This window comes from Vespula vulgaris, chromosome 3 (assembly GCF_905475345.1).
Source record: "Vespula vulgaris chromosome 3, iyVesVulg1.1, whole genome shotgun sequence".
In the NCBI taxonomy this organism is placed as follows: domain Eukaryota; kingdom Metazoa; phylum Arthropoda; class Insecta; order Hymenoptera; family Vespidae; genus Vespula; species Vespula vulgaris.
Window position 1 is genome coordinate 7,163,277 of NC_066588.1, and position 23,146 is coordinate 7,186,422.

The window sequence follows — 23,146 nt, forward strand, 5'->3', positions numbered from 1 at the left end:
AGTCAGAGGAAGGAGAAGAAAAAAAAAAGAAGAAAAGGAGAAGGAAGAGGAAGGAGTTACGAGGGCCAGGTTGTCTCTCTCAAAAAGGGCTTCTGGTCGTATAAGAGAATAGAGAAACGAGTATAGTGGTCGTAGGAGAAGGATAGAAGAAGTTCCTTCCGTCGAGGAAAACGAAGACGATGGTGAGTAGTTTCTCTTCCGACTTTCGTAACTCGGGCACGCCGCTAGAGCTCTCCATCGATAAGTCCTCCTCTTTCAGAGGACTTCCACGGCGAAAGGGATTACATCGAAGACGACGACGAAGGTCGGGGATGAGAAAGACAAAGGCCGATCTGGCGTTGCTGCTGGCGACGAGCCGAACTTCGTTTTAGTGAGGAACTTTCTTCTTCTCTTACGAAGGCTTTAATCGAGAAAGAAAGAGAGAGAGAGAGAGAGAGAGAGAGAAAGGAAAGAGGAATACTTCGACAGGTATTCGTCTTCCTCGTGTGGCTGGTGACCGAGAACGAAAGGCTTTTGGTGACGAGAGAAAAGGGTAGTTCTTGCTGGGGTAGCTACGAAGCGCCAGGAGGAACGTATGCATTTCTCGCGAAGCTTGGAAGTGCTTTATTTCCATACTGCATTCGTGTGGGTACACACAGACGCTCGGTGCTGATCTCGAGAGGCACGTTGTTGCCTCTGGGGCGGTATATACGTAGTATGAACCGGATGGAAGAAGAGAGAGAGAGAGAGAGAAAGAGAAAGAGAGAAATAGAGAGATAGAGATAGACACAGTCTCGGACGTATCGTTGCTGGTCGGCTCGACTCGACTCTTTCGCCAAAGGCAAGATTGTCTTCCTTGCGAACGGCGAATAGTTGTTACCAGCAAAGTATCCACCAAGCAATGTTCCCCTTTAGGTTTCTCGTAGAACGTTCGAAGAATAATATTCTCCTGAAGGTTCTTCTTCCTTCCTCTACTCTCTCGTCGTCGTACGATTTTTAAATCTCTTTCGAAGAATTCGAGAACACGAATTCTCTTTCAAGCACGAAACGCGAAAAACGTGTCAAGATCATTAACGAGCAAAAACGATGCAACGAATGACGACAACGAAAACAGATGTTCAGTTTTGCGAGTGTTGCTTTTCTCGGATAAGATATTCCTTGTCCATTGTTTTGCTCGAGAATAATCGTCGTTATTAAAAGGTAGTGCGAGAAACCATGTGTTTTCTTTCTTTTTTTTTTCTTCTTTTTATCTTTCAGTTTTGAACATAATTGCAAGATAATGTTTATGACGAGTAACAGATTACCGCTTGTCATCGAATTTAATTAGAGATGGTATAGTTATGGACGAGACGGTGGAAAGAAATTGTCGTTTGTTCGTAATTCATTTTAGGATTAACGAATTGTTTTGTAGCTTAACAATAAACGAAATAGAACTTTCTGAACAAAACGATCAGTTTGCAATAAATTACAAATGATGATGATGTTAATTTCGATGTTTTTACATTGATTCGATTCGATCAATGCATTGATTACTATGACGAATCACAATTTTTCTCGCGATACTATAGGTCGATTCGCATCGATTGTGAATATTCAATCGCATTTCTAACGCTTTCGTTACGCTCCAAGATAAATCTCCTGTCATCCTTTAAACTCTTTACGATCTTGAAAGAAAGATCAAGGTCAATCCACTTAAGATTCGCTTTCCTGTAATAATTTTGAGGATGAAGATATGCATCTTGTTTCCTTTCCAGAGCGTCGAGCAGCTCATCGAGCGCGCTCAGCGAGACGAGAGAGCGTCGATTTTGCGGTGAACGGAGAAAGGTGAAAGGAAACGTTTAATAAGATGATTTCGATGACCTCACGGTAGGAGGTACGACCTTCTGGCGTGAAACTTCATTGGGATCGAGATTTTTAATACATTGAATTTGCAAATAAACGTATTATTTCTCGCAATAAAAATTTTTCCTGAGAACGGCGTTATACGAAGAGGAACATTTCTTTGTATTCATTTTCACGATACAGTCTATGAATCAAGCGTAACGTTGTAGAATTCAATTCAGCGAACGGAAGGTAACTCGACGTTCTCGTCTTATTGTTAGAATGTGAAATACCATCAAGCGTGCAATAAATGTCACTTGCTGCGTCGAACAGTAATTGCCGTTAATTGTGAAATATTACGAGTCGATGAATATGACAAATGATGTGCCTTACCGGAGTCCGATTATATATGTGTGTGTGCCATCTAATTAGGTTAGCCAGATTAGTGACGCGCAGTTTCGCTCGTTTAATTAATTTATCGGCGTATCAGTCTTTACGCGCGACAGGAGCGAGAAGGGGGAGAGAAGATGCGCATCATTGCGCTTTCGGTGAAGCTTAAACCGAAACGAGATATTGACCGATATTAAATTTGAACCGGTTTATTCGTAGGAGAAATACCTACATAGGTAGATACGTAATACCTATCTAACTACGTAGATATCTCCGACGTCGTTATACTCGATTTTCGAGTAAAATTTAGCGCCGAACTTAGTCGAGTCAATCCGATGTTAACACGTTTATACTGTCGACTACATTCGATTTGTATAACATTACGTCGCGTTACCTTTCCAAATCAAACGATTCTCGAGTTCCTCGAGTACGCAATCTTGCCATTGAAACATCGTTAATTTACTTCAACGATTCAAAGAATCTCGCATTTACGTCGAGCTGTTCGTGATTGTTGTTAATTCTATTTCGAATGATTAATACGAACGTAAGTAATAGAAGAAATGATGTCAGATAAAGAAATAAACTATGAATACGATGCTCAATGAACTCGATAAGATAATCCTTGGCCTGTCGAATAAGAATAACAAGCGAGTCCTTGCTATTTGACTTGGGGATATTACGATAACGCACTTATTTCACTTTCTATGCAAACTTTCGTGGACCGTTATAGTTCTCTCGATCCATCGTTGATCCCTCGCGTAGCGGGAGCCCTAGGCATCTTTTTGAATTCATGGACGTCACGCGGTGCATTGTTCCGCTTGATCGATCGACGCTTCTCCGTGAGGTTAATCGGAAAATCCTCGTACGAAATCTCCTCCCGTGGGATGAAGGAAGAGGAGGAAAGTAGTACGACGTCATGTCGCGGAAGGAAGACCCAGAGAGAGAGAGAGAGAGAGAGAGAGAGAGAGAGAGAGAGAGAGAGAGAGAGAGAGAGAGAGAGAGAGAGAGAGAGAGAGAGAGAGAGAGTGTGACAAGAAAGGTAGAACGTAAGAATAAGAAGAAGGAAGTAGTCCAAGAGGAATTCCATAAAAATCAGTGAAATATGCATAGTGGCGTGGTGGGCGAGGAAACGTCGTACCGCCTTCGATGTCTCGAGAGAAGCGAGAATCCTTGAGCAAAAGAAGAAGAAGTAAAAGAAAAGGAAAAAAAGGAAAGAAAACGTCGCTGGAAATCAAGACGAGAAAGAAAAAGAGAGAAAGAGAGGGAGAGAGAGAGAGAGAGAGAGGGAAGAAGATAAAGGAGATGAGTGTGAGTAGAAGGTAGAGCATAAGAATCTTGGTGAGGAAGTTGGAGGTAGCGTGAAATGCCGGCGTATGACGGGAGAAGGTGCCGGAGGATGAAGAAAAAGAGAGAGAGAGGAACAGAGAGAGAGGAAGAGAAAGAAGGAAGAAGGATAAAGGAAAGAAGGTCGGAGAGCGAACATTCGAAACGTCTCCTCGAACGAAATCTAATTTCGGTCCCACGACGAAACTAAGCTATTTTCTCCGCAATATGCACGCGCTCGGCTGTTCCAGTCGCGTTTTCCAGGCGTTTCCAGTCAGGCAGCAATCGTTCGGAGGGTTGGAAAGAAGAGAACCGAGGGTAGCTACCTTACCCTGCTACCCCTTTTTCTTTTTTGCGACAACGCGCCTACGTTCGGCTTCGAAATGCTCGATAAAATCGTCGTCGTTCGTGAAACGAGGCGTCGAGGCAGCTCCTCGAGTACGAGTACGAGTAGACGAAGGTAAAGGGATGTGAGTTGAAGAGAGAGGAAGGGTAGTGGCTTGGATGTGGCTTAGAAACGTAGAGACCGTTAGCTCGGACAACCGGAAGGCGATCGTTCATCCGGGAAACACTTAACGGACTCGGCTCGTTTGTCTCCCTGGTTCGTCGCAATGTCGGCCTTCGAGTTTCCTCTGCTCGTCGTAGTTTCTTTTCTAAAGGATAGAGAGAGAGAGAGAGAGAGAGAGAGAGAGAGAGAGAGAGAGAGAGAGAGAGAGAGAGAGAGAGAGAGAGAGTAGACTCGCACACTTTCGTCCGTCCCTTTTATACGTTGCTTCGAGGGCGCGACGGAGCGTGGATCTCTCGATTCGTTGAGGGAATCAACCGAGAGACAGACAAGCTCGTCTCTAGTCCTCGTCACGCGCTAATGGCTGATCTCGGCAATGCGCAATTAAGGAGAATGATTTCGCTAGAATTCATCCGCTCGTTCGCATTGCTTCCTGAAGATAAAAGCGTGCTCGATGATTACTGTAAATGCGAAGTCGTACGCGTTATGTACTAATCAAGAGGAATCGTTGAACTATCTCTCTTTCTCTCTTTCTCTCTCTTTCTTTCTCTCTTCGCCTCACTCTCACTCTGTCTCTCGTTTTCGCCTTTAGATCTTTCAGAATATATGTGTAGCGAATGTAAAATCTACCGAACTTATTACATAGACATTTATACATACGTACAAATGTTGCTCGATCCTAAGGATCTATGTGATAGTGGTATAGAGAAGTAGGTTCGAGAGAATACCAAGGAATTCCTGAAACTCGGTGATTTTGGTGAGAAACCGTCTTCATCGCGTACTGCCTTTCGTTTCTCGCGGTTAGTCGTCGGATCTCTGAGAAAAGCGTCGAGAATCTAAAGCACTGAGACGGTAATGGGTGAAATTTCTGAGGTAGCGTCGGCAAGATGCCGGAGAGAGGGAGTGAGAGAAAAACAGAGAGAGAGAGAGAGAGAGAGAGATAGATAGATAGAGAGATGGGTTCCTCCTACTTCTGCTCTCATAATTAAGCCGACGTTGGTTTTTGATGGCCACTAAAAATGTCGCGGAGGGTCGAACAGTTAAGGAGTCTTGGTAATACCAAGTGAAACGGTTCGCTTGCAAGCGTTGCTAGGTCGTAGAGAAGTGAGAGAGGGAAAGAGAGAGAGGAAGTGAGAGAGAGAGAGAGAGAGAGAGAAGCGAGGTTGTTGGAAAGGACGACAGAGGTCGTGGATCGAAGAAGGGAAGGGTGGCCCTTATGCTCTGATATTAGCAATACCCCGTCTCGTAAAGTTGACTGTGCGGCAATTCGAGTCACTTTGCGAACCCTTTATACACTCCCACTCTGCACCCCTACCACGATTTCACCCTTCGTGCAAACTCGAGAGAATGTAACGTGTAAGCGAGTTAGAGAAGGAAAGAACGAGTCAAGGCATGCTGCGAGAGAGACGAAGAAATATTGAACGGGGGCAGTGATTTTAATGCTGCTGCTTCTTAAATTTGACGTCGACCCTCTTACCCTTTCCTCTTCTTTAGTGATACCAGTACCGACATCGTCACTATCACGATCACTGAGAAAGACCTCATGGAACGTAGGATTAAATCGTCGTACCAATCTTTTTCGACGTTAACTCGCTTATATACTTAGACTTAGAGATATTGGAGCTCTTTGTCAGTCGTTGTCGCGACACGCTTGAAATCATAATCGTGAAATCGGTCTATGAAATCGGTCCTATTTTTACTGACCGGAAGGCATCCGTTGAAAACCGAAGGGAATTGTAAACGTTTTATATAAAAGTTTCTCTATGTAAATCGGTTTACATACGTGAGACTGGAATAATTCGATTTTAAGCATCGCGAGAAAGAAATGCAAAGGTACTCGTCAGAAGTGACGACTACGTTCTTTTTTTCCCTTTTCAACGATGTTGGCAACGATTTTTTTTCTCTTTTCTCCGAACATAAATCCCCTTTTTGAATTTCTATACCGAAGCAAGAGAAAATGGTGAAAAAGAAAAAGTGGTATAAAAAGAAGAGGAAAAATAGGATTTATTCACCCGTTGCGATTAAAACGTCGAATAGAAAAATGCAGAGAACTTCCTGTTACGATTCGACGATTAATTATTAAAAATAGATAGGTATGTGCACGTTTTAAGTAACTATGGCGACTCTACGATACTCCTGCAATCGCAGCTACTTAAGTAATGACAATTATCTTGTTATTATTTCCAATTACAATCAACCTTTTGCGATAGGTAATTAAACGAATGGCAGGATAGGGAGGAGATAGAGGGAGGGCGGAAGAGCCGGTGGAACACCCTGCCACACCTCTCTGATTTAATAAGTTCATTACCTAATGAACAGATGTACGCGCGAACACCCCGTAAGCTCCGCGGCCCCTTCGAGCAAGCCGGTCACCTGCCGATAATCAATACTTTTAATTATCGCATTTTTATGAATTCGCCCGTAGTTTAGTTTTAATTGGATATTAAATCGATGATGACCATGCGCCTCGCCCATGCTGGACATTCGAAGCAATTTAGGCAGCCCTAATTAGTACACCACTATTAATTTACTGCTCGTAAACCAAGCAGTTTCCGCGCTCGTACGCGTCACGAATAAACATCCGATCTATTGATTCTTTACCGATTGCATAATCGTGGCTTTAATTATATTCCACGTTATAAAGTAGTATCGTATTTATGTCTGGATTGTTTACGAGCGGTCGTTCACACGATGCTCGATGAGGAGAAACACGACGAATCCGATTTTCCTCCTCGTTCAACTCGCACAAAATAGAAAAGTGTAATGCGATTCGTGACATCCCGCGAATACACGACTACCTACCTACTACTCCCGAAAACTTTCGTCGGGAGATCGATATGAGTCTAGAACGATGGAATCGGTGTATAACTCGTTGGCACCATTTTCTGCAAGTTACCATGAAATACTCGTAGAATCTCGCTTACGAATGAAGAAGGAGGAAGAGGAGGAGGAGGAGGAGGAGGAGGAGGAGGAGGAGGAGGAAGAGGAGGAGAAGGAGGAGGAAGTGAAAGAAAGAAGGAGGAAGGGTAGGAGTATGTACAACTCCGTAGGTCCGAGGGTGAAATACGCAGAATGGGTGTGAACATTTTAAGCCTTTAATCTCTCGAGACAAAGGCGACGAAAAATGTTGGCCGTGGCTGCGGCTTTAACTTCCTTCCTACCCTCTCTCTTTCTTTCTCTTTCTTCTTTTTTGCTCTCCTTCCCAGTACTCTCTCTTTCTCTCTTTCTCTCTTTCTTTTTCCCTCACGCTACTACTCACTTCTTTGTCTCTGTGCATTCTCCGTCTCCTTTCTTTAGACGGCATCGTGAATTAGTGGAAAGAGATAACAAAGAAAGAATTAAGATTCGTAGAACACCGAAGGGTGAGAGAAAGAGAAAGAAAAGAAAGAGAAATCTCGACGCGTACTCTCGCTCGTTCGCTAATGTATGCACTGGGAAACTTTTTTTAAATCGCCGGCTTAGTCCTCTCCTCACTAATGGTTGCTGAAACTCTTGGAAAATTCCTTTCTTAACCGGAGAGAAGAGGGCTGGGTCACTCTCATTCAGACGGATAACGGAAAACGAGGTACGTCCTAATCTATCGGAATATTTTGCACCCTGTGACTACTCTACTCGTCTCCCCTTTTATTTTTCTTACTTCTTTGAATTTATACTCGAGCTTTCTGTCGACACGGAGTAGAGGGACGCGAAACTTCTTCGTCCGAAGCGAAATTTCACACCGGGAAAATAATCGGCCGAACGAGCGAACGGATATCGAAAGACGGCGGCGCAACGAGGAGCGTCGCGAGAATTAATAACAATTCTCACGGCCGAGCGAACACGTCGGAATTAATTTTGAGCGTGCTACGAAAGAGCGGATATGCTCAAGAGAGAGAGAGAGAGAGAGAGAGAGAGAGAGAGAGAGAGAGAGAGAGAGAAAGAGAGAAAGGAGAAGGAGGAGGAGAAGGAATTATTAGAATTGCATAGGGTCGTACACTCGGTGAAAAGCGTCCCACTCCTCCCTCACCTATTTTCCCGTGGATGTTCCGTGCTCTGTTCGATGTCCACTCGCACATATAGAAAGTCTACTTATTCGGCACGTTAATCATACGACAGACTGCGCGAACATTTTGATTGTTTTGCTCTTGGACATCCCTTCGCAAGGTGGCGACTTCGCTCTCACGAACGAGCTATCTCTCTCACTATTCCCTTCCCCCTCTCTCTCTCTTTCTCTCTTTCTCTCTTTCTCGCTCGCTTCGCGGAGGCGTTAATTAACCTACGCAGACCGGCATCAAATAAATTTCGGTTAGAACGTGAGAAGCAACAAATCTGAGTCAGGTGGTGTCAACTACGGCGAATGCGAGCCACCTCTTACTTGAGTTACTTCAGTTCCAGGCTTTCGTAGCTGGCATGGTATTATGGCGAGGGACGACGCATAGAGAAACGGTGAGCTTGCCGTAAGAGAGGGAAACAGCGAGAGTGAAGGAGATAGAGAGGAGGTTTGTTGGTGAGGAGAGGAGAGAGAGGGTAGAGAGGGTTAGAAGTTCGAGAGAGAAAGAGAGGACGCTAAAGTTGATGAGAGAAGAGAGAAGAAGGAAAGGGAGCGGTTGGTCGGAGCTACCAACAGCGTCACCGCATCGCCCACGAGTCCTAATTAGAGAAATTTAAATTCATAGCCACCCCACGGTGCTGAACTTACCCCTGCTATGCTACGAGTACTACTACCACCTCTTTACCCCTCTTTTTCTCTCTCACTCGCTTCACCTCGTCGAGCCTGAGGTCCCTTTCCCTTTCTCTCCTTTTCTTTCGCGTCCAAGCTCGAAGAACGACGCGCATTCCTTAACTAAAGCAATTACGAATCGTCTCCTCCAGTACTTCGGCCGACTTATGCCAAAAGATAATGTCATTTTCCATCAGCGTTCCTTACCAGACTACCTCTTTGCCACTTGCCCAGCTTTCCCTCCCTATTTCTCGTTCGACTCGATTGCGCGTGAGTCTACGAAAAACTAAAGGCGAACGAAGGTGACTTCTGCCTGATTAACTGCGAAGTTTCATGGTAGGGTGAATCAACCTCATTAAAATATTTCGTAGATTGGATTAATTACGATTATCGATGTTAATTTATACAATCTGTATATCGAATGAATGACGATGACAATTGTCAAATCGCAGACAAAGAGAACATTAACGATACGAAATGTAGAAACAGGATGAACGTATTTAGCCAGTTCGATCCATAGAAATTTGTATAATAAGCCCACGGGTGATATCCGAAGTGCTCGCTAATACTCTCTAAGAACGACCAGTGGAAGCCATGGAACGCCGTAGAACGGCGTTTCCCATCGGTTCGTAGCAGGCACTAACACCGAACGCATTCCTCCTTGATTGGGCTCCCTTCCAAGAGTCGATTTGCTCGCATTTGCAGCTCCGACGAGGCAGTATCAATTGAACTTGACCCAAGGACATCCAATAGTCGCTAGTTATCTTGCGAATCGCAAGAGAGATTCTATGCCCCCTCCTCAATCCCATACCTCCCTTTCAATCCCATCTCTAAGCTACGACTTCGTTACGGTCTTACGAGATAAGATTTCGAGAACTCGAAATCGCGATGAACCTCGATTACGATCGTGTTCTAATTATGCTGAAAGGAAAATCAAGCTGCGCGATATACGATATCGTATACGTGGCGTTCGAGATGGTGCTCTCGGCAAAATGACTTTTGACGTCGAACAGATTGGATTATTAATGCGTATGTGCAAGCCCGAACGCACGGTAAAAGTAAATTTCTCCAAAAGATAAATCTTCCTCTGTGTTCCGGGCGAGATCAAAGCCGACTGATAATTCCGTTCGATTTATTCCTTGATTTATTAACTATTCTTCGTTTGGAAAAAGGAAGGAAAAGGATCGATATACGAAGTCGTAACGAAATATTTCGCAGAAACTCTTTGCTCCCTGTATCCGCGAGTATGTAGGGATTACTTTTTGTTAGAGGGCTAGCTAAAAGCTATTATAAATCAAAAGCAAACTGAACGGTCGTTTGTAAAGGAATCTTTTGGGATGTTGGATACGTTGGATTCCGTAGCAAAAAATAGACCTGATACCGTATGACAAAAGAATTTTTCTCGTTACGATAAATTGTCGAGAGAGACTGAAATATTCACGTTGAGCAGCTTTCCGTCTAATGATAAAATGTATGTTTTTTAAACTCTGATTATACTTTACTATTATGAAACTATCGAGGATTTGACCGAATGAGAGAACAGAAAGAGAAAGAGAGACTATAAGAGGGAGACTCATTTTAGTGATCAATCTCAGAAAGTACTCTGTCGAATTACCTAGCAAGTCGTTCCTCATCCAGACTCGCAAAGGTTGCGAACCAGCTCATGTAGCTTAAATGATAGGTACAAGACGTATATAGAAGATACTCGAACGGTACTTCGAAGAACGTTGTACTTCTGCCAAACTACGACTAGCAGGTAGCAGTGACGGTTGGTCTAGGGTACTCACGGAGCCGAACTTTCAAGGAAGCTAGGCAGTGCCGTTGCCGTTGGTTAATTTGCATCCCTTAATGAGTCGCTCACGTAGTGCTCTTATCTTTACGCCTTGACTCAAACTACCCCCTCCCTCCCCCTCTCTCTCTCTCTCTCATTTTCTTCCTCTTCCTTTTCTCTCGCCAACGAACGCGGTGCCTTTCCCTCAACGTCGTTTTCCCTCTTCTACCGAAACGAACCAACCGTCTTCCCTTCTTCACTGTTTTCTTGTCATTCGACCTTGTTATTTCTAAGTTGCACCCTTCTTCTTCTTTCATTCTCTATGCCTTCCCCTTTGCCTGTAGTTTGTTCGTGTCTATGTTCCTTCTCAACATCCCCATCCTTTCGTTTCGCACGACCCTTCGATCTTTCGAGGGTCGAAGACTTTCTTCTCACCGTATAAGAACACAGACCGCTGGCCAGAGGCAATGAATGTCGGATATTCGTTTCAGCTTGAGTGCTTAAGCGAGATCCAGGAGTATCCTTAAAGCTTGCCTTCCTTTTGTTTTCAAACTCTCTCGAACGTCAGGAGAAAAGGAGAGAGAGGGTTCCTTTTCATGATATATCCGTCCTTATTTTTCTTCTTCTTAAATAAAGGTATCCAACCACCCCCTCAACACACACATACACACGCACGCACACGCGGACATATACATACAAACGAATTACCTACCTGTTATAGAATAGAAAATTAAGAGTAACAAATGAAAGGGAATTACTGGTAGTGCGTGTAAAGCACGATTAAAATTTACATTCGATAAATGGCAAAAGAAAGAGTCTGAAACATCGAAAGAGGGTGAACTGCTCTCCCTCTCTCTCTCTCTGCCTTTCTCTTTCTCTCTCTTCCTCGATTCTTATCGTCATAGTCGCGTTCGAGTCGCATTCGAGGGGTAAGAGCTCACCCCTTTTTCGCGCAGCTCGACGCTAGAAACAATTTTCCCGTCTTTCTTTTCACCCTCCGATTTAACCTCCGCTTCCTCTCTCCTCACTTTCTCACTCGTTCCACCAATTGGAAGCGTGTCTACGGAACGAAGAGGGTATGAGGAGAACATTGGCGCATTGTAGAAGTCAAACAGCCTCGTCGGATGTAGCGTGACTTACGTCGTCGGAAAAGCGAGTTTTAAATTGCTTATCGCTTCGAGCACGGAAAATTTACTGGCGGCGAGCGACGACGACGACGACGACGACGACGACGACGACGCCGACGACGATGACGATGACGACGACGACGACGACGACGACGAGCACGACTACGACGACGAGAACTATAAAGACGAGAATGAGAGAGAATGGAGGAGAGGGAGAGCGGGAAGAGAGGTAAAATGGAGAGACGCGCGACATGCGGTCACGAACGAAGATTAAAAATTTCATGAAGTCAAGCGTCGTGGAAAGCCACCGCCCCGAAGCTTTTCTCTTCTATCGTTCTATAATGTAGGACCGACGAAGTGGTTAATCTTTGTTTCATGCGCTCTATGAAAGAGTGATAACTCGAACGCGAATTCTTGCTGGGTGCTTAATGAACCTCTTGTATTGACTAATCCGCTCGACAGAGATTAGAGATAACAGCTTCTGAGGAGTGCGATTAGACAAAGACGTTGATATTAAATCATGCTAAGAAAAAAAAAATAGAAGGGTGTCTAGGTGGAACGGTGGATATGGTTTGCTACAAAGAGCTTTAAATTAAAGCCCTTCGTAGTATTTCAAGGAAATTAAAGCCCGCGCTTCTCCTCGAAACGTGAGCTTTCTCTTTGTCTTTCTCTCCTTCTTCATCTTCTTCTTCTTCTTCTTGTTCTTCATTCAGTCGATAGTAACCCAAGTGAAAGAGAGAGAGAGAGAGAGAGAGAGAGAGAGAAAGAGAATGAGACGTCTTTGCTAGTACCCCATCCTCAACAGCCGTGTCTCGTGACGATCCTACCGGCACCGAAGAACAGTCCGCTCCCTCCTTTTCTCCGTCAGCAGTACCACTACCATCATCACCATAGCTATCCTCACCTTCCATCGCTATTTCTGTCTCTGTTTCTCTCTCTCTCTCTATCTCTCTCTCTATTTCTCTCTTCCTCCCATTCCCTTTCCCATCCCTCCTCTGTCCGGTTATCCTTGGTCGGGTGGCTCGGAAAACGCGACGCGACGCATCTGTTGCCAAATTATTTTGCCCATGGGCCCGTGAAAAATTTCCCCCGGTGCCATTATTGTTCCGTTGCGCGTGAGAATCTAGTTATTTGCTCATTTCATTGTTCCTCCGCGGGCACCGCTGGAAAATACGCGGACCATTGCAACGAGAGTGAGAAAGAGAAAGAGGAAAAGAGTTAAGGGAGACTGATGCTAACTCCCTCCCACCGATGTTGCCGAACACGGATCGAAAGGAGAAAGATGTTAAATTAAACGAGTCCACGAGGACGAGTCAAGGGAAAAACGTAAAATGTCGATCATCATCAGTTCGCTCTACCGCCTGTGCAGCTCGACTACAAGTACTCGTTAGAGTTACTCTTTTCTTTGCGTATACCTTTGAATTCTATTCTTTTTTAGTTTTTCATCCGTTGATCGATAAAATCTTAACGTTCTTGTTAGTTACGTTAGGTAATCTTCGCGAACAGTTTTGAGACAGCAAAGGAGACAACGTCGCGAAACAAGGTGGCCACGTACGACCGTTGCTGTATTTTACTTCCGTATAAAGATAATTTTATGGAAATAGGTCATCCACGATGCAAATGGAGAAACTCGATGAACTTCCCTCAGGTGTACGAGGCCACAATCGGTTCTGTGGTAGGTACTACCAGGTACCATGAACCCTTCTCTTCATACTCTGCAAAAGAGAACAGAGGCTGCCTGCGTGTATTTCGTAAAGGTGGTTAAACGATTTCAGGAACTTGTTTCATAAGGACCATGCTCAGCTACGGACGGATGCTGTTGTGCGATTATTAGGAATTAATGTAAATAGGTACCTCGGCATATCGCTAAGCTCGATAAAATGCGTTGTGTGCGTTCGTGGTAACTCGACGAGCTAACTTAGCTTTGCTTCTAGCCTTGTTGTCTCTCTCTTTCTCTCTCTCTCTCTCTCTTAATCTCATGCTCCTTCTCCATCTTTCTATATCCTACAAGAACAGACTCTTCTCTCTCTCTCTCCCTCTTTCTCTCTCCTTCTCTATCTTTCTTGCTTTCTCAATGGTTCTCCGTAACGTTCAGCCATTACGAACGATCGTGCATCGCATACCCAGACGTTTTCGAAAGACACGTAGCTATCTGCAACAACGAGGACTCCAGACACGAAGCAATTCGATAGATGTACACGTTTAATTCTCATCGTTAAGGATCTCTAAGAACGAGAGATCTAACACGATCCGCGATAGTACCATCGTGTTTCCAAAGATACGACAATTTATTTAAATGAACGAAAAGTACGACCAACTAACTCGTCTGAAAAAGTTTTTTACAGGGAGACACGATTTTCGACCCAGTGACATTTTTCAATACTCAAGTCGTATGACATATTAAAAAAGCAGCCTTTTAAAAAGTCCAAGTCAAGTAGTTAAGACGGTAGACCTTGCAATAGGTGCTATGGTAGACTGTTTAAAGGGACTTGGAGAGCGTAATAAATAATATCCCGGGCTCATTCGGCGACCAACGTAGAAAGTAAAGGGCGAGTAATTAAATGGAATTATTTAGTGTTATGAAAGGACGCGGTGGCCGTGCCGACAGCCATGATACCAACGTGGCTGTTACCTTTTTCTCTTCCCCTTTCTCTCTCTCTCTCTTTCTCTCCTTCTCTCCTTCTCCTTTTCTCCCACGTTTATTCAATCTTTCATCCTCTTCTAATTCTCAGCTATATAGGAAGAGAAGGAAAGAGCAGACGTAAGAGACTAAGGTATAGAGGGAGATCAGCCAGCAGGAGGCAGGTGGAAAGGCAAACGAAGAAAGAAGATACGTAGAAGAGGATGGTGAATACTGGTAAGGGTCAACCGCAATGAATAGTTCATTTCTCTTTGAAACTTTCTCAGGAGAGCATGGCGATGATTAGCGGAGGCAGAGGAATTTGCCAAGTGACCGAGAAGGGCGAGGCTGTGTAAGTAATTCGTAAATTGACCTTGAAAGTTGGGTAAACCTCACGGACGACACAAAGTTAGTATTTACGGAACGGCGCGAGATGTTTAAATGTTCGACGACGTTGAAAGTGTTTGTTCAGAAACAGAAAGAGAGAGAAAGAGAGAGAGAGAGAGAAAGAGAGTGAGTAAGAGAGAAAGAAAGAATACGATCGGAATCGAGAATGATGATGAGAAAAAGGAAAGTAAGAGAGGGAGAGAGAGAGAAATAACATCGACTACCTTTCAACAAGGAAAAAGTGTAGAAACGTGCGTTGTACGTTATTTTTCGTTATAATCCGGTACATCGTAAAATGGCAATTTGCATAGCATAACGCGAAGTTCTTTCTAACAAAAGCGGCAACGTGAGACTGATTTGAGTTGACTTGGTGGTAGCTACACAGAGACCGGAGTCTAGTTCGCTTGTCTCGGGTCTTATGATCCTCATTCGTTTACATTTCCTTGTGCCGAATGAGCCTGCAACAGATTTGTATTCGTTTGGCTGATGAACAAAGTCTCAACGGCGAAACTCTCGTCTCTCGTCTCCATCCCTCTCTCCTTCCGTCAGCTTTCTTCGTGCTGCTAAACGGGAAATTCTATGCTCGTTGTCAAGCTCTTTTTCTTCTTGTCTCTCACTTCATCTACTTATCTAGGGTACCGTTATTCTTTGCGTGGCTTCGAGTGAACTCTGATCCAGGGTGGTGCTATAATTTCAAACGTCGGGATCTTTTTCGAAGAAGGATTTAAATTTCATATGACGTTTAAAGCGAGCCCATACCAACAGAATAAAATTCTTTGAGAAACACATACGAAAAAGGATGCTTACCTTAAGCTGATATTTCAAACGTGCTCGCATATCTTACTTGGAAAAGATCGCTTGATCTTTCGCTTGGAAACCGGCCAAACTCAAGCCGTAACATTTTACGCGTCCACGGAGAAGTATGGACAAGACAAGACTTTTTCGAAATCGTAATGTCGACACGTGGAACACGTGCGATAAATGTCACGCCATCCGACTGCCGCTTTATCGGGGACCCTACTTTATACCGGCTGCATCGGCAATACTAACAGGAGTAGTATCCTCTCTGCATTGGTCAGCCAATATCTTGCATATTGCTCTCTCCCCTTACTTCCTAACCCTCATTCTCCTTTCATCCTTCCAGAACGATTTCGGGGAAACTCCTTCTCTTTCCTTGTTGCGGTGAGAAAAATTCATCCAAAATGACTTCATCGTGATTCCGTTTATTTCATGTTCGATGAAAACGTCCATAAAAAAAAGATAAAAGAACGAAAGAAATCATCTTATTCGTCTCGTCCCTTTTCTTCCTCTTACTATTTACCCTCCTTGTTCAACTCTTCCCCGTTTAACGGGGTGAAGCACCTCGAAAATAATAAAAGCCCATATTTCAAACCAGCTCCCACCGTTGAAGTAGCTATGCAAATTTCAAGAGGAACCTCTCGTACTCAACATCGTAAGAGAGCCCACGCCCGAGCTCTGCCACTGACGTTTTTAATTATTCAATAAAAACTTGATCGTTGCCATAGATAGCTTAAAGTACCTATCGTTTTATTATTTCGTCTCTCGATGTTTGGTACATCGGCAAAGTGTCGCATGATAGGTACTTATGTACGTACAGTTATAGAATCTATAGAAATTTCTATTTTGCTATGGTCAAATCAGTGATGACAAGAAGATATAGAAATATTTTTTTCTCTTGGTTCACGTCACGATGAAAGGATAGACGATGGAATATCGACGAAGTCCGCTATTTGTGATAAGTCGTGCGAAATATAAATAAAAGGAGGCAAAAGAGAAATTCTCGAAAAATTCTGATATTTATTAGGATGTAGGAAGAAGAGAGAGAGAGAGAGGACAGAGGAGATCGACGAAAAAGAAGAGGAAGGAAAGAGGAGATCGACGATTTCTTGCGGGAATTCGGGAAAACGAAGACGATCCTCCTTCCTTTTTCTCCTACACAACTTAACTCTGGTTCCTGACTTTACTCATGGTCTGCTCGTAGAATACACACCGTGCTGCTTCCCGGATGTGCAGTCCTCGTGACTCACGAGTCTTCGTAAATATCGAATGACCACCGAGAGACTCTACGGTACCGTACCCAGATATTTTTATTTCTCTTGCCTCGTCGTCCCGTTGCTTTTATTCAAGATGAAACCAAGAATTATTTGGGATGTGTGAGGGGATTCGATTCAAATTTTAGTGGTGGCCGCTCTTATCGGATCAGCCAAAGAAATTTCTTGTGAAACATTCAAGCTACATTGGAAAACATCGAGAATGGAAAAACCGAAAGAAATGTTAAGGGAAATAGAAAGTTAGTGAAAGAAAGATGTAGGTAGTTTAGTTTAGAAAATGGGAACGAACGAGAATGCTCGCGAGTTTTAATCTTTCGGAAGTTCAAATCGAATTAGATATCAACTGCGAGCTTTGAATACGCGATAAGTAGATATATCCAAGACTCGAATTCCATGACGGTATCGTACGTCACGTTGCATATTCGTATTACTCATACTCTATTTCTAGTAGAGAGTAATCGTATCTAGCTCGACATGTCGCCGACACAAATCTATGACAAATCTCTGACTAGTTTCCAATTTGTCTTCGTAGAGAGTGTACGTCAACGCAACAAGTTTCGAATTGATCATCTAATGCTAATACAAAGATATAAACACTGTGTTAGAATATATCCTCTTTCTCTCTCGGTCGACACCTGCTGTGTTATTTCAGTTTTTCAATCGATTACAAATAATTCTCCGGTGTTACGAATTTCCCATCATTCGTAGAAAACGAATTGTTCTTCTTAAAAAGTTCTCCCTACTTACGAAGTAGAACTTATTCCATAGAACTCAGAAAGTTTTCAAATATTCCGGAATGCACTTTTCTATTGGCGAAAGCAACGCAATTTCATGGAATCGACGACGGCGGAATATCTGATATGGTATCTCGATTTAACCACTTTAATTCGAGTACCTCGGTACCAAACTTTATCCGTTTGATATTTTTATCTAACGAAGCGCGTACGGTCGATCGGTGATATCACATCGCGTCATTTTTCAGTTTTCTTGTTTTTCATTATATTATTTCTTCCTCGACGAAGAGACCAAATTTACTGTGCCCGCAAACGATAAAAGATTATCGTGGATCTTGCGTGACGAAGAAATGAAAGTAGGGATTAGCGAATTAACGAACGATAAATTTTTCCCCGATAGAAATAGAGAGAGGAATATATGCTCCGATCTCACAAAGAGTGCTTCGAGAGAATAACTGACACTCGGAACGCGTTCTGCCGTGTATCAAGAGAAAAGTTAACGATTGGCTTGTTATTCGGTTAACCTTCCTTTTTGATTTCCCTGTCTCGTGTCATTCTCTTTTCCGAAATTCGCCGAATTACCACAAGACCGACGATAACGTAAATGGAAAAGAGAGAAAAAAGGGAGAGAACGCGACTGATCAAACAAGAGACCGTTAAAAGCATCTCCGATATCCGTAGCTTTGCAATCAAGTGGACTCGTTTATTCCGCATCACTTTCTTCTTCTTCTTCTTCTTCTTCTTCTATTTCTATCTCCTACGAGCTTACCTTTTTCCCGTAGGAGCAAACGATTCGTGTCTCGAATCTCGCCAAGATAAACTCGAAAGAAAGTTTCGGAAAACGGAACGATACAACTCGCTTATTACTCGATACCTACCTTAGCTAAACCTGGCTACGTTTTCATTAAAAATCACGACACGGAGAAAGCTTGATTAATTTTGTTCTCGCACTTTTTTTCAGAAATCTAGAGAAATTACGAGGCGATGGCTATCTCAAGCAACGTAGTGTATGGTACGCTCGGTTCTGTAAAATTTTGATAAGTGTACGCGACTCGAAGAAAGTGGGCGGAAAGTTTGAATGCACGAGGGAAGTTTAGATACGGTATTGAGTGGACTCGAGCTACACTCGAGAATTAAGTGGATCGACTCGTATGAGTCTCCGATCCGAAAAGTTACAAAGTACTCTTCGACGGTCAAAACGGCACTTTTCCTTACTTCTTTGCTTATTTGCTTATGACAATTTGTTTTTGATGTAGGGAAGAGTCTTTTTCTTTCTTTCTCTCTTTTTCTCTCTCGTTCTAACGAGCCGATGCTGTAGAAACGGTAGATACGCGCTCTTTGTACCATCGCAGAGGCCGTTTCGAGATAAATTGAGCTTTCAAGGAGGCCGCTCCTACGATTGCCGTATATGTGAATGGGTTTGCAGTGCTTCCACCGAGGCGAGAGAAAAACGACAACGACCTCTTTTCTTTCCTCTTTCACCCACCACCGAGCTACCCATCTACCTACCTACCTACCTACCTACCTACCTTTTTCGCGCACACACTCGTGGAACGCTCGATATGCAAAATCGCTGAATACGGCCGTAAAATGCAGGCGGCGTGTACGCCAATATGGCGAGTAGTGCGAAATCTCCAATGTTTTATATGTATGTATGTCTCTCGCTTCGTCTCTCTCTCTCTCTCTCTCTCTCTTTCTCTCTCTTTGTGTGTATGTGGCGTTGAGAGCTCTGTATATTTCTTTTTTCGTTATTTAGTTAACGCTTAAACTTATCTACAGACGAGAAGAGAAAAGACCAAACTGATCTATTTCACAGACTTTCAGGATGCACGTCGATTCAACGAAAAGCTTCAGACGAGATAAACTAATCCGTGTAAGCTCGCAAGTTTTGAAGAAACCGAACGCGATGGAGATGTGTTTCAAGTTTAATCCGTTTTCCTTAAACTTTGTCCGTAATTATCATCGATATTTCCGACGTCTGAGTTAACTGTAATTTGTTAAAACATGACGTTATATTTGTCTTCTTTTTCTTATCTTTTTTTTTTCTTTACAATTTTACACAGATTTAAAGAAACGAAGAAAGATTCGATAGGATGTTAAAAATCTGTTGCTAGCTAACGCGCCTCGCGCAAATTCTTCCAAAGGGAATCCAGCGAAAATCGATATCGTCGGAACTCTCGAAAGCGCTCTTCCGCCTCGGCGTTTGTTTAACAGCACTGACAGGCGGCCGTGAAGCGTTGAATTTCCACTCGTAACCGTCGAACGATTTTCGACGATCGTTCTCGTTCGGTGCTCTGCGTCGATCGAAATGTCTCATTTCCTGAATCGAAACCAATTTCCGTGGCTGCCCCCCGAACATTTGAGAATAAGATCTAACGAAAACGAGATCGAGATTTGCAAACGATTCGATTCAAATTATGAGCATTGTGATATACTTGAAGAAACGCCGACAGTTCTTCTCCTCCCTATCTTTTCCTCTCTTATTTTTCTCTCTTCCTCGATCTTTCTTTCTTTCTTCTTCTTCTTCTTCTTCTTCTTCTTCTTCCTCCTCCTCCTCCTCTACTCTTTTTTCCTCTTCTTCTTCTCTTTTTTCTCTCTCACACTCCTTACTTTGTACACCGTATCCCTTCACAACGTAACGAAGCGAATTCTTTTCCTCGTTACTTCGGATACCTCGTTACCTCGACGTGTTCAGGATGCAATAAAATTCTCCTGTGATCAGAAATTCCTTGCGTGCTTTCGAACAATGAAGCGTGATTAAATTCGAATTTCAAATATTATCAAGAACTTTTAGGATAGCGCAAACGTTAAAACTCTCACTTTCGTCTGTTTCCACTCGATTTCCTTTTAACGGTGTTATTTATTGTGTGATAAAGTGAGTATTATTTTATTTATTAAAATGACTATCTTTTCGAACGCGTAGAAGAATTAATAGATAATCGTGCGATAATGTGACGATCTATAAGTAATATTTCTTTATTATATAAATCGACTGGACTTACTTATCGCAAGTTTCTTAAAATTTTGTAAAAGCCTATTTATGTAAACGAAAATTCTTAGTTATCGAGCAATTGATCGAACGTAAGTTATAAAACTAGATAACGAGGATCGTTATCAGATATTTTAACAATGAAATAATCTTAAAATTATTACACGGCTTTCGATAGTCACATTAATTTTGATCCATCCAAGAAGATTAACGAAATATATAGATAAGCCACTCTCTCGATCTGCATAGCACATCGTCGAAACGCGAGAGCATTGTCAACGAAATGAATAATATGAATAATATGTCGATACCAAATATCGCTAGCGATAGAGAATTAACGCACGATTTGGTCGAATGTAAATTTGATCTTTGCGCACGCATAGAACGAAATGCGCACTTAATGAGGCGTAAATATTGTCGCGATTGATTTGCCATATAAATCCGATTGTGAACTATCGATGCCCGGTTGTGCATTTTTCTATCGTCTCGTCTCTCAACTTCCGTCTCTATTCTTCTAAAAGGCAAAAAGAAAAGTCGATATTATACTCCCGTCGTCGTGCCAACGTTGTGTGTATGTACTTTGCCAAAAACAGGTCGATGTCTTAAGGAGTCGAGCATCGGCCAAGCGTGCGTTGGAAAAACTACGATATGGAAGGAAACGAGGGGATAAAGGATGAAGTAAAAAGGGTGAAGAACGGAAATGAGAGAGAGAAAGAAAAACAGAGAAGGGCAAAGTAGGAAAGAGTGACGTGAAGGAAGAAGAAGAGAGAGTGAGAGAGAGGGTGAAAGAGAGAGAGAGAGAGAGAAATAGACCGCCGGCCCGTTTTGTGGAAGCGTCGACACACACGTTTGTACGGTGGGTTGCCCGACAATAGGCATTGTGCACCCGCCATAACCAGGAACCGAACGCGACAGCAGCACGCCGGTATTGTCCGAGTGTCAGGCAGCCTTTCCCACGCTGCCCTCTCCTCCACCCCCACCCATCGACCTCGACACCTCGTTCTTCCGTCTCTCGTTTAACCCTCTCTCTCTCTCTCTCTCTCTCTCTCTCTCTCTCTCTCACTCTCTCTCATAAGTCCACTTTTTCCTCGAATTACTATATTCTTTTTCTTTTCATTCAGACAATAGCAGGAGCTGTTTGGAAATCTTTCATCCACCAACGTCATAAAGATTCGAAGCTTGCTATTTGCTATGAATCGTGTTTGAACATTATCGCGACGATAGCTCTTTTCTGATATATATTGATAAGGAAAATGGAACGAACAAAATAGGAAGGTATGTGGGGGACGGTTGAATCTCAGCGATATTGATAAAAGAGGATTTATCGGTGAGATATATAAAGGTAAACGCGCATAAGTTCGTCTAAATTCTGCTGCGACAGTCGTTATTAATAAGTGTTGTTCTTTTTATTTATATAAGAATAAAGTGACTGTTTTTTCAAAAATGAAAGGTAAGCTTTTTTTTGATATCCTATACGTTAATGAATCACAAATTATTGAAGAGAATAAGATAAAGTTTTGAAAGAGATACATATATACATATATGTGTCCTAATCGTGAATTTAATGTTTTAGCTCTTTTCATTCTTACCGTTTTAACTTTCATCGTCTTAACTTTGACCGAGCCGGTGATCAAACCTCAATGTCCAGAAGACGATAATCCGAACGCTACTCTGATTAAAGATCCATATCACTGTGATTCATACTATGTTTGTTTGGAAGGCGACCCGATTCCAATGAAGTGTCCACCAGGCTTGCACTTCAACGATCTATTGAAGACTTGCGATTACCCGAAAAAAGCAAAATGCAAGCCTCTTCCACCACCTTCTTCCGATTAAACAGTTATTATTTAACTCACGTATACGATACGTGTGATTGACATATGCCATTCTTTCGCAATCATAATATCGCTTTCGATGGATAACGAACACGGCTAATATTTGTTTTATTTATGTATATAATTGTAATTCTTAATAAAAAGACGTATTGTAGATAAGAACTGTATCATATTTGTCTCTTATTCGATCATTTATAATATGTAACATTCTGAATCCATAAGATAATATCGTAAGCAATAAAAAAGAAAACAAAAAGATAAATAAAAGATCACCCGTCTTTATCTCATATGATTTAATATCTATACTTCTAGATCATTTCTTCTCACTGCAGATCTAATAGAATCGAGTAAATTTGTCGTTACGGATAAAGGAACGAAACGTAGATAGAACGTATTCTTCGTTTTGTGAGCTCTTACCGACTCCACCTGCTCGTTTCACGACTTTCTTCGGAGCGTTTCCTCCTTCTCTCTCTTAAGATTGCATTCCTTTCGGGAGGATCGTAGTTGGGAGATTCGAGGTTCTTGGCTTTCAAACGAAGTCTCTTCAAAAGACTGTCCAATAAACGGGAAGGAAAGGTGAGGGTAGACGACTCAGCTTCCGAGCTCGGTTCGCAATGTATCTCCTTTAGTTCGTACGGCGAGTGCATCTCTGGTATAGATGTACGTTAATTCGTCTTTACGGTGCCGCAATAGGGAGAGCTATCTCTCGCAGCATCCCTTTCGTAGCATCTCTCTTCCTCGAAGGCGCAAGAGGCTGCTGTAGGAACGTTAAGAGGTATATCTTGCACCGAACGAAGATCCTTCCATTGCTGACGTCGTCGCTGTTGCTATTGCTACTGCTTCTGTTGCCACTGTTACTGGCTAGTTCCTTCCGTGGCTGGAGTACTTCGCTGC

At 42.9% G+C, this 23,146-nt stretch overlaps 2 protein-coding genes across 4 annotated transcripts in view; both read left to right on the forward strand.

Annotated features, from left to right (window-relative positions):
* The window catches only part of LOC127062100 (uncharacterized), an 85,819-nt gene that overhangs the window by 43,479 nt on the left and 19,194 nt on the right, over positions 1-23,146 (forward strand). Inside the window, exon 3 of one of the 3 annotated variants that reach the window (XR_007781066.1) lies at positions 14,348-14,472. The exons of 1 other annotated variant lie outside the window; for it this stretch is intronic. The gene's annotated coding sequence lies outside the window, so the exon portion shown is untranslated. Of the gene's footprint in view, positions 1-1,733; positions 3,137-14,347; positions 14,473-23,146 lie in introns of those variants that run through there. One more of the 3 variants, XR_007781065.1, reaches the window with a different exon arrangement.
* LOC127062124 (peritrophin-1-like) lies at positions 21,727-22,414 on the forward strand. The gene is made up of 2 exons (XM_050989822.1): positions 21,727-21,867; positions 21,991-22,414. Exons 1-2 carry the CDS (start codon positions 21,861-21,863, stop codon positions 22,251-22,253), a joined length of 270 nt encoding a protein of 89 aa, XP_050845779.1. The 5' UTR covers positions 21,727-21,860; the 3' UTR covers positions 22,254-22,414.